This window comes from Morus notabilis, unplaced genomic scaffold (assembly GCF_000414095.1).
Source record: "Morus notabilis unplaced genomic scaffold, ASM41409v2 Scaffold744, whole genome shotgun sequence".
Classification (NCBI taxonomy): Eukaryota; Viridiplantae; Streptophyta; class Magnoliopsida; order Rosales; family Moraceae; genus Morus; species Morus notabilis.
The window spans coordinates 44,270-55,975 of NW_010367602.1; the positions used below are offsets into that span (position 1 = coordinate 44,270).

Sequence of the window (11,706 nt, forward strand, 5' to 3'; positions counted from 1 at the left end):
GTACGACGAAAGGAACTTCGTTGAAAAAAATCAGCACTTTATGCTTTATAAATCTAGATCAGTATGGCCATCGCAATCAAATTCCCAGTGAGTCAGCACAGAAAAGCTTTTGGCCACACATGAAACCATTGAAGCCCTTTTGCAAGGGCGTGTAAAATGCCAATAGTGATCTGTATGCTATAAAGAGTATTCAGTAATCACTATTGTGCTCATACAAAAGAACAAGCGTATAGAAAGTAAACTATGGCTGGCCATTTGGAACCACATTTGAGTTTACCTTGTTCAACAATATCGGCCGCTTTCATTTTATTTTCCCGCGATCCAAACAGACCCTCAACGTAGATAGTATTCATCTACATGTGGGGTGGGAAGAAAAAGCATAAACTCAATCTGAATGATGACCCTAGGTCAAAAGAATGGCTTGGAGGCAAGTATTGTATTAAGAGAGCAAAAATAATATCGGAGTTTATAATTCGTTTCGTAAATCTTGTAATTAGATCAGGCTGGTTCTGCTGATTTTCCAGCTTCTATAGAGGCATGCTTGAAATTGAAAACAGCACCAAGACCTCTTTTCTTTGAGAGCTCTTCTAGTTCTTCAAGTTTGCGCCTAAGGCTCTGCACTTCTCTTGACAACTCCTCGTCTCTTTGCTTCATCATCTAAATCAAACGAACAGAAGCTGTGCGTTAGGTAAGAGCGAAAAGTTGATACTTATTGCTCTCTTAAGCAAATACATACTGCAATGCAGTGATGGGCTGTTGCGGTGTTTTGTTAATCAATATCATTGGCGTTTCACCACCAAGAACAAGTTTAAGTAGTTTGAATAATCTTGTGTCTAATAATTATGTTATGTGGTGTAATATACCTTCATTTTCCAATTATGGTATTTCCCTCTATGATCTTCCATTTTATTTGTCTATGATCATAAATAAAGAATATGATATTCATATTTACTTCAAGCCACAATTTTCCCTTTTTTTTTTTAAAAAAAAAAAAGAGAGAAAAATGTAAGGATATATATTGAATTTCAATCAAAGCAATGCATCTTAAGAATGAAATAAATGATGCATAGAACCAAAAGTGGCGGGAATGTGAGAATGAACTTCTCTCAAACACACTCAATTTTGACCAAGAAGTGTTGCTTTGTTACACCGGCACTTCTCGAAGAATTGGACAAGTTAAATCTAATTATCATTACAAACTCTATTTGCTGGGTCGATTTGTTGAGAAGCAACTGTAGTCAAACCAATAGAATTTTTCACGGGATTATGTTTTCAGAAAATTTTGTAGCTTTGATTTGATTGGTTTCCTACGCAACCAAGTTAGATAAAAAGTATAAGCGTTCCTAGTTTTTGTAACTTAATTGTACTCAATGCAATGACCTTAAGGAAAATGCCACTCGCTCCAGGACTTAAGGATACCAAACAAAACAATCTTTCTTGTGAAAGCTATGAACACAATGAAACGGTGCATAGCTATATTACCTCCAATTCTTTCCTGCGAATTTCCTCCTTTCTGGCTTCTGATCTAGAACTTCTTTGCACTTCAAAGATCAGAGCAATTCCTGCAACCTATATATTAGAAATTTGAGCACACAAGTTATCAAAAGAATAGCAATAAAATATGACAATAATAAAGAAAGCATGCACTGAATGTACAAAGAACTCGTTTCTAATGCGATAAACATGTTAAACCATTAAGCATTCATGTTAGCCTATTCGATTTTCACTTTTCAGCTCCTGGTTTTACTATGCATAAACGAAATCAAACATAAGAGCCAAAGGAAAGTATTTTAAAGAAATTCTGCAAAGGAGGAGTTAGGAGATTACTTACAGAGAAAACAAATACTTCACCCATAAGGTCTACAGCAGCCTGTACAGCTTTCTCCTCATTCAACGGACGGATTTCAACATCTGTTGCGTGGCCATAGATGCGTCTTTGCATTTGTGTGGTGATTTGGTGGTTTTTCTGATTCAAATAAATAACAAGCCCCATTAGAAGGAACACATTTGTGAATTTAATGTGAAAGATGAAACACATTTGTGAGTTTAATGTGAAAGATGAAAGACATATATAGCAATCATAACAAGAAGAAAACCCAAACTTAAAAGCATTATAGCAGCTATAACAACAAGAATGAACACATTTGTGAGTTTATTGTGAAGAACAAATATTAATTAACGAGAATTATAACAAGAAGAAAAACCAGAAACTTATAAGCACAATTCTAGCAGTAGAACAGTTAGGAAAATAAATTGAACACTATTTACAACAAAATCACAATGTTGCAAAATGCATCGATACACGTGCAGGTGCTAATTCTAAACAATGTCAAATTCAGACAATAAGCGTGACTAACGTTTGGTTATGGATTAGAATCATTTTCAATTTATGTATTTTTGTGTGAGAAAATACTGTAGCGAACTATGAACCATGATTCAAATCATTATACGAATCTCGTACCAAAATAAAGGAAACTGCCTATTTTCTAATCTGTATATGTGCAGTTTGTATATCACGATCAACAACAAAAACATATTTGGGTCAATTCTCTAGGAACGACAGAATTACAATCTAAAATTGACGCGCAAAAACAAAAAAAGAAAAATACCCAGATGATAAAATGCGATCAGAAGACGGAATATGATGAAGTACCTGAGCGATGTCGACAATAAACTGGCGGAATCTGGGATGCAAACCGGCTTGTTTCTTGAGCCTACTAGCAACTGGTTTGCTCAGAGTCTTCAAGGCCAAAGTCCCAAGCTTCAGGAGCGGCAGTACCATGCCTACCAACTCAGATCCAGCAATGGGTTTCTTTTCTTCTTTTTTTTTCAGCGAAAGATAAAAGATTTCTTGGTATCGAGAATGACGCAGATCAAGCGCTCGCTGTTTGGTTCATTTGAAAGTTCGAAATGGGGCAAATATGTGAGGAATTGTTTGGCTTTTGACTGCGCATTGGTCAGAGGGTGAATGAGTTCCTTGGCGAAGAAGACAGAAACGCGTGGAAATGGAGCAGGTCAGAGGAAGGAGACGCCATGTTTGGATTGGGGGTGTTTGATTTGATTAGAGGTTTAAGGGAATTAATTTGATAATTGTACATGTGCTTTTTTGTGGACTCCACTTTGGAGCATGTACTTTTGCTCCAAGTACGTTGGTAAAAACCGTTTATATCAAAATTTCACGGTCAAAACTCAAGATGATTTGTTTGAGTATTAAGAGAGATTTGGTTCATGGATTAAAATTATGAGATTAAAATTATTTTTGATTTATGTGTATTTTTTATGAGAAAAAATACTATAACGAATTATGAACTATGATTTAAATTAGATATGAATCCCCTTACCAAACGTCTCTTTAGTTTTTTAACGTTTTGATATAGGATTAAAGAGTGCTAGTGAGTTTTTAATAATAATAAGACTCACTTTTAACCCGGTTACACTAATTATTCAACTGATTACGCTAATCTCTTAACCGGTTATGATGAGTGAAATTTCTCTTATTTTTAGTAAGGGCCACAGAAAAAACCTTGTTTGAGTATTATTTTTTAACGTTTTGGTATAAGATTAAAGAGTGCTAATAAGTTTTTAATAACAATGGGACTCCCATTCCTTCCATCTCTTTCCAACCAAATACAAGGGACTAAATCCAATTAGAAAGGAGAATTTTACAACAAACTATGTAAAGAATACCATACTGATAGGGTACAGTTGTTAACTGACAAATGGACTTAGGTACCATTTTTAACCATTTGATAAAATAAATTAAAAAAAATATTGGCAGTTCAACGAAACATAAACAACAATCGACAATTAAAAATGGTATTTTAACAATAAAGTATTATATCATACCATACTAAAAAAAAATATTGTTAAATAACTCTCGCGAGAAAAGAAAAAAAAATAAAAAGACCTTTATGATTATGAGACGTTTGGTTAATGGATTAGAATCATAAAATTAGAACTATTTTTAATTTATGTATATTTTTTATAAGAGAAAATACTATAACGAATCATGAATCATGATTCAAATTAGGATACGAATTCCCACAATCCAGAATTTAGATATTTATCGTCCTTGGTGAGAATTGAGGAATCAGGAACCTCTGTTTACACATGGACCGGTTGTTAAAACTTTTGCCGTAGTTCAATTGTAAATAATATGTAATACCTACTTTAACTTTGGTGTCGTCTCCTTTAAACTGCAAGTCGTTTATGTGCGACAAGTCTGTTAAGTTTTCGTCGATGCGCAAAAAATCACAGAGAATTTTATAGGGGTACATTTATGGTTTAAAAAAAAGGGTTGAAAAATGTTATTTTACTCCATAAATATGAATTATAGTTCATTAATTTTTCAATAATTTACAATAAGAGTAGTTTTACATCCTACGCTGTATTAATGCATACATGCACAAATATAATTGTTAAAAACTAATACAACGATTAAAAAATAACAATCGATAAAGTAAAATAGTCATCTTCATCGTAAATTTTTCTTTGAAGCGTCTTTAAGATTTTAAAAAAGGTCATTTGTTTAATCCTTGTTATTATTATTGTTATTATATTACCTGTTCTTGTTTCATGAAAGAGATTTTTTTTCTTTTAAAACGACATGTTAGTTTATCGTCTATGACTGAAAATCTTTTTCGAACGTGAAAATCATATTGATTTCAAAACCCCGCTAAAAAATGAAAAACGAAACGAAAACAAAAATGCAGGTTGCCTCGCCACCAGGTCATCTATCCGCACCACGCTCATTAAAACAACGATTCAACGGCAAATGCTAACAACACGAAAACTCCAACGGTCACGATTGCTCGCATCGGCCACAAATTTCAAAAACGCGCCCACCCAAAAGGAAAAAGTCACCGCCACGTCATCGATCCGCAATGCGCATGTAAGCCACAAACTCACCCAAGCCGTCGATTGCCCAAAACTAATCGTCGGTCCACAATCATCGTCCTCCTCGCGCCCCTTTTCAAAACGCTGTATAAATCCCCTCCTCATTTTCCCATTCATCATTGCTCTCCAAATCCTCCAATTTCAATCTCTGCAAACTCTAGCTTTTAGCATTTCTCCAATTCACAGTTCTAAGATCCTCCAATGGCTCGCACCAAGCAAACAGCTCGCAAGTCCACTGGCGGCAAGGCGCCGAGGAAGCAGCTGGCGACGAAGGCCGCCCGCAAGTCGGCTCCGGCGACCGGCGGAGTGAAGAAGCCCCACAGATTCAGGCCCGGAACCGTGGCTCTCCGTGAGATCAGGAAGTACCAGAAGAGCACCGAGCTTCTCATCAGGAAGCTTCCTTTCCAGAGACTCGTTCGTGAGATCGCGCAGGACTTCAAGACCGATCTCCGGTTCCAGAGCTCCGCCGTCGCCGCTCTTCAGGAGGCCGCTGAGGCCTACCTCGTCGGTCTCTTCGAGGACACAAATCTCTGCGCCATTCACGCCAAGAGAGTCACCATCATGCCTAAGGATATTCAGCTCGCCAGGCGTATCAGAGGCGAGCGCGCTTGAGTTTGATTTAGGGCTTTCTCTGTATAGAAGCAGTTGGGAATGGTGTGTGATGTATGAAACGTTGGATCCATGTTTGCATCTATTGCTGCTTTCTGTTTTTTCCTGTTTAGAGTATCCAGTGGCTATTTTACTGCTTTTTAGGAATTAGATTAGATTTAGTATAAAGTTTAATGTAGGCGTTAACTATTTCGTTGATGAAAAATCATATTTTTCAATGTACTATGATTGTTATTATTATTTTTTCCTGTTATCTTGATCACCCCTTACTCGTTAAGAATCAGAGAGCAAATCGTTTGGCTTAGTGACAAATCATCACTATGCTTAGTAACCAATGTTCTTGATCTCGTTTTTTCTTTACTGGGTTCAGAGGTGATATTTACTCAGCAAATTTTTAAATGAAATTGGTGGGTGAAGTTGTTTCCAATATCTTGGTCAAGAGATCCAAACAAATTAGGAAATTTCATTTTAATAAAGAAAATCCTATACAGCAGAGGGCAATGTCCTGTAGCAATAATTGTTTGTGGTGTGCTAGGCTGTGGGTTCAGTTGCCTAGAGATACTGGACGTAGAAGTTTGGGCCTTAAGACTTTTCTTTCTCTATCTTCTTCAGTACTTTGTGCTTTAACTTATTACACAAACTGGTTTGGTGTCTGAGGAGATTATTGATCTACTTCAAGGCAAAGAGTCCAATGAGTTGTTCCAAGCACAATCTCATTTGTACAAGCATATGCTGTCCTTCATAAGTTCCATGTCTATCAAATCTGCTGTTCAGTTGAGCATACCAGACATAATCAACAACGATGGCCAACCCATCACTCTCTCTGAGTTGGCCTCTGCACTTGATATTCACCCAACAAAAGCCGGTTTTATCCACCGTCTCATGTGCCTATTGGTGCACCATGGCTTCTTTAATTCTGCAAAAATTGGTCATGATGAGGAAGCATATGATCTGACCCCTTCTTCTAGACTCCTCAAAGATAAGATCCCTTCCCTGTCACCCTTTGTTATGTCATTGCTTGATCCAGCTTTGATAACTCCCTGGCATTTACTAGGAAACTGGTTTCAAAAGGAAGAGAAGATGCCACCCTTTGAGTCAGCACATGGGATGAGCTTTTGGGCCTATGTAAACAAGAATTCTGACTTTAACAATCATTTCAATCAGGCAATGGCCATTGACTCGGGGATGATGAACTTGGTTGTTAAAGACTGCAAGCCTGTTTTTGAGGGACTAAGTTCATTGGTCGATGTAGGTGGCGGAACCGGAACAATCTCCAAAATCATCATTGAGACATTCCCTCATATAAAATGCACAGTGCTTGATCTACCCCATGTGGTTGCTAATTTGCCAGCCACTGAAAACTTGAAGTTTATTGGCGGTGATATGTTTCAAGGTATTCCTTCAGCGGATGCAATATTACTCAAGGTACATATTTTCTCTCTTGGCCACTGGCTATATTTTAAAGAATCTTTACAAGAAGCAATATACATAGCTTAATTTGCCTGTATTGCTGTTTAGAAAGTAAATGATTGAAATTTTGGCAGTTGATGTTACATTGTTGGAGCGATGAGGAATGCTTGAAGGTTCTGAAGATATGCAGAGTAGCTATTCCAAGCAATGGAGGTAAGGTCATTATAACTGACATAGTGATAAACAAGGACAAAGATGATCCAGAATTGACTGAAGGAAAATTATACTTTGACCTGTTGATGATGATTTTGGTTACTGGGAGAGAGAGAAGTGAGAAAGATTGGGAAAAGCTATTCTTGGAGGCTGGTTTTAGTCACTACAAGATAACACCCTTGTTTGGTTTAAGGTCATTAATTGAGGTTTTTCCTCGGAAACAATTAAGTAGTAATGAAAGTGTACATTTGAGAACTAGTCTCATTTCAATGGTGGCTCGAAACTCAATGCAATTGTTTGTTTTTCTTCCGTATGTTTATGAATTGCTTAAATGAAAAGCCTAATTGGTCACAAATTTTCCTACATTTTTTTAGTTCACTTTTTTTTTTTTCTCAATGATGGTTGGCAACTTTGTAACGGCCAGTGGTCTACACCCCAAGCTAATGAACAAAATGCAAATTGGAAGTGATAAAACTATTAAGAACAATGAGTATATTGAGAGTGCTGATGAGAATGAAGTTTTTGCCATAACGCAAATCACTGTCACAGATTGTGGATGTGGATGGGCGTCAAATTAGTAAGGGATGGATAGTTGGATGGGACTCTATGGCGTGGACCACTTGTCGTCCACTTGGGTGGATTTTCCTTCCTTCTCTCTATCTATTTCTCTCCACCCTCCGGCGGTTTAGAAAACGATAAAAATTTTGATGTCAATGGAAATATGGAAGGCCTAGATTTACGAAAATATGGATGGATAATGTTTGGTGTTGATGTTAGTAAAATGAAAAACAAGCGACAAATATATGCATAAAAAATTAAAAAATTCAAGTAAAAATATATAATTATAGCAACTGCAAAGCTGAATCATACTTATGTTAACATTTTTTTGTTAATAGTTTTACATATATAACAAATATGTGTCTAAACTTGTTTTACATCAATGCATGAAATTAACATGGTGAAAATAAATGTTTGCATGCAAACACATGTATCCCTTTCAGACTTTATTTGATCACCAAATTTAGTTAGTTGGTTCGTTTTATTTCCTCCCACCGGCCCTTCCCCCAGCAATATATAAAAGATAGTCATACGCATCAAGTACAATAAGGAAATGGATATAAGGTAGATATTGTTGAGGATTTTTAAATTGGCATTATTTTTGAATGTTTGCAGATTTGGATTGTTTGGGAATATTGTGATTAATTTGTTGTAGATTTCCTCATTGAAGGGATTTCGGATTGTGTTGAAATACGGTTTCTTATTTTGATGAGTTAATTATGGTGATTTGATTGTCCACTTTGTTTTGATTTCCAGATTTGTTGATTGATTGTGTGATTGGCATCATTATAGGTGTGATAATCTGATTGATTGGATTATGATGTGTTGGAGAACTCTTTTAGAAAGAATCTGCCTTGTTTGGAAACTGTACAAAGTCCTCTTTTGTGAAAGTTAACATTTGTTTCAAGTTTGGAAAATTGTTGATTGATGAGATTCAGTTAGCTGGACAAATATCTTGCTTCTAAGGAACACGTCTTGGTTCATGTGCCGCTAATGAGAAGACTTCAAGAATCTGTGTGATTGATTATCAGATCAGTTTTGACAGCAGTGTTGTAGAAATTATTGCCACAAGTTTCTGCAACAAGTTGAGTACAATGGCTTGTATTGAAGACATTTTGACAGCTGTTGTGATTGGCTATTTAACTAAAGTTTCTAGCTTATTTTCTGCATGTCTTTTGAGTCACAGAATTCCAGTGAGTCATATCATTTTGTGAGCATTTGTTTTTCGCGTTCTTCGGGAGAAGACGATTTGAGGTGTTGAAGGGAGTTCAACCAACGTTCTTTGGGAGAGGAATTTGAAGCTTTCAGGAGAGAGTGCATTGCCAACTGAAGGGTGTTCGCCGTGCAGTTTTGAAGTCGAGGGGAGCTCACTGAACAAGTCCATTGGGTAGTTGCAAGTTCATATGCGTCATACTTAGAGAGTGAGTCTCGAGGTGATTAAGCCCAATTGAGTTCTAACATTGTTTACTTAGTGGATTGTTTATCATCTGGGTGTAGCCCCGCAGAGTAGGTGGTTATTTAACTGTGATACCAAATTGCATGTGTCTTTTTCTATATCACTTCTGAAATTTTGGCAGCGAATCTCTGTGGATGATGGGAATCGAGAGAGGAGAGAACTGTTTCTGAAAAGAGGAGAAAGAGAAGTAATGGTCAGGAGCGCAGGGGAATCTGAGAGAAAAAAGTAAGGACTCTCACATGGAGTGCACTGTAAAGAAAGGTTCGAGTTAATGGGAATTCAAGGGGTAGTTGGAATTCCATCTTGACGGAGTAAACTCAAATTGTAACTCGAATTTGATTTAAAGTTATGTTGCCTGCACGCTTACTTGGGCTGTAACTTAGATTTGAGTTGGGCTGATTTGAGCCCTATCCACGAAACGAACACAGCCTAAAGTTGTTTCAAATTTCTTGGCCAAGCATTTCCTGGCTAATTATGAAATTCCAAGTAAACAAAGAAAAATATTATTCAACTAAGAACGGTATCTTTTAATTGTCAATTAATGAGATTAAATAAGTTGTTGAAAAATTCTGATTAGCAAAAACAAAGTTGTTGATAAATTCAAATCAATTTATAGACCAAGTGAAAGTGACATATTGTTTGTGCTAGCCTGCTAGGCTGCGGGTCCATTTGGCTAAAGATATTTGAAGCCTTTAATTCTTTGGACAGAAAATATTAAATGTGTGCCTTGACTTTTGAAATGCATCATTTATTGGCAATAACGTCGTATCTTTCCTTCCTATTATCTTCTTCAATACTTTGTTCTTTAACTAATTACAGAAGCTAGTTTGGTGTCGAACAAGATTATGGATCTACTTCAAGGCCAAGGATCCAATGAATTATTCCAAGCACAATCTCATCTGTACAGTCATATATTCCGCTTCATAAGTTCCATGTCTCTGAAATGCGCAGTTCAATTAGGCATACCAGACATAATCAGCAACCATGGCCAACCCATCACTCTCTCTGAGTTGGTCTCCGCACTTGATATTCACCCAACAAAAGCCGGCTTTATCTACCGTCTCATGCGCTTATTGGTCCACGATGGCTTCTTTACTTCCACGAAAATTGGTGAGAATGAAGAAGAAGAAGAAGAAGAAGCATCATATGATTTGACCCCTTCTTCTAGACTCCTCTTGAAAGATAAGATCCCTTCCTTGTCCCCCTTTCTTGTAGCAATGCTTGAACCAGCGATCACAACTCCCTGGCATTCACTAGGAAATTGGTTTCAGAGGGAAGAGGATATGACACCTTTTGAGTCGGCACACGGGATTAGCTTTTGGGCCTATGGGAACAAGAATTCAGAATTCGGCAATCTTTTCAATCAGGCAATGGCCAGTGATTCTGGGATGATGAACTTGGTTGTTAAAGATTGCAAGCTGCTTTTCGAGGGGCTGAGTTCGTTGGTCGATGTAGGCGGCGGTACTGGAACGGTCTCGAAGATCATCACCGAGGCATTCCCTCATTTGATATGCACAGTGCTTGATCTTCCTCATGTGGTCGCTAATTTGCCAGACACTGAAAACTTGAAGTTTGTTGGAGGTGATATGTTTCAAGATATCCCTTCAGCAGATGCAATTTTTCTTAAGGTACACATTTTTCTCTGTTGGTCACTCACTATATTTTAAGAATTCATAGCTTTATTTGTATTGATGTTTAAAAAATGAAGTATTGGCATTTTGGCAGTGGCTGGTACATGCTTGGAGCGATGAGGAGGGCTTGAAGGTCTTGAAGAAATGCAGAGAAGCTATTCCTAGCAATGGTAGATTACATGCTTGGAGCGATGAGGAGTGCTTGAAGGTCTTGAAGAAATGCAGAGAAGCTATTCCTAGCAATGGTAGAGGTAAGGTCATTATAATAGACATAGTAATAAACAAAGAGAAAGATGAGCGTGAATTGACTCAAGGAAAGCTGTACTTTGACCTGTTGATGATGGTTGCTGTTTCTGGAAGAGAGAGAAGCAAGAAAGAATGGGAAAAGCTATTCTTGGAGGCTGGTTTCAGTCACTTCAAGATAACACCCTTGTTTGGTTTAAGGTCGTTAATTGAGGTTTTTCATTAGGGGGAAAAAATGTAACTTTTAACATTAATGCGATTGTTGGTCATGTTTGGTTACTTGTATTATTATAGTGAAGGTGTTTGGTGTCATAAAATATTAAGGTCATATTTAGTTGCTTGTATTAGATTGTAATGCAGTATATTATGCATGCTGTCACTTGTCATAATATAATAGTATTTAGGTGTCATTATAAATTATGGAATCTAATAATCTACTGTATTTGGTACACAATAACATTGTATTGCACAAATGTTATTTATTTTTATATAACAGAAAATTATAGTTAAATAGGCCCCATTCTCGGTCAAAGGAAACGTAGGGGTCGAGATTGAGATCAAGGATGGGTAAAAATCGTGCTGAGATCTGAGATCGGGACTACTATTAGGGTCAAGAACTGGACTGAGATTGGGGATGAGGTCGAAATCTCATCAGGACCAAGTAGGCCTGACACCGGGGTCATAGTTGGG

The 11,706-nt window shown here is 37.1% G+C and overlaps 4 protein-coding genes across 4 annotated transcripts; 3 read left to right on the top strand and 1 right to left on the bottom strand.

Moving 5' to 3' along the window:
* LOC21398152 (OPA3-like protein) lies at positions 1 to 3,080 on the bottom strand. The gene is made up of 4 exons (XM_010112853.2): positions 2,654 to 3,080; positions 1,832 to 1,966; positions 1,483 to 1,569; positions 1 to 657 (listed from the first exon to the last, which is right to left on the bottom strand). Exons 1-4 carry the CDS (start codon positions 2,780 to 2,782, stop codon positions 499 to 501), a joined length of 510 nt encoding a protein of 169 aa, XP_010111155.1. The 5' UTR covers positions 2,783 to 3,080; the 3' UTR covers positions 1 to 498.
* Positions 3,081 to 5,019: 1,939 nt separating this feature from the next.
* On the top strand, positions 5,020 to 5,748 carry LOC21398154 (histone H3.2). Its single transcript, XM_010112855.2, has one exon. The coding sequence runs from the start codon at positions 5,098 to 5,100 to the stop codon at positions 5,506 to 5,508; it is 411 nt and encodes a 136-aa protein (XP_010111157.1). The 5' UTR covers positions 5,020 to 5,097; the 3' UTR covers positions 5,509 to 5,748.
* Positions 5,749 to 6,005: 257 nt separating this feature from the next.
* LOC21398155 (trans-resveratrol di-O-methyltransferase) lies at positions 6,006 to 7,706 on the top strand. The gene is made up of 4 exons (XM_010112856.2): positions 6,006 to 6,116; positions 6,166 to 6,930; positions 7,050 to 7,438; positions 7,553 to 7,706. Exons 1-4 carry the CDS (start codon positions 6,006 to 6,008, stop codon positions 7,704 to 7,706), a joined length of 1,419 nt encoding a protein of 472 aa, XP_010111158.2.
* Positions 7,707 to 9,876: 2,170 nt separating this feature from the next.
* On the top strand, positions 9,877 to 11,461 carry LOC21398156 (trans-resveratrol di-O-methyltransferase). The gene is made up of 3 exons (XM_024175289.1): positions 9,877 to 10,770; positions 10,868 to 10,943; positions 11,001 to 11,461. Exons 1-3 carry the CDS (start codon positions 9,988 to 9,990, stop codon positions 11,240 to 11,242), a joined length of 1,101 nt encoding a protein of 366 aa, XP_024031057.1. The 5' UTR covers positions 9,877 to 9,987; the 3' UTR covers positions 11,243 to 11,461.
* Positions 11,462 to 11,706: the final 245 nt, after the last annotated feature.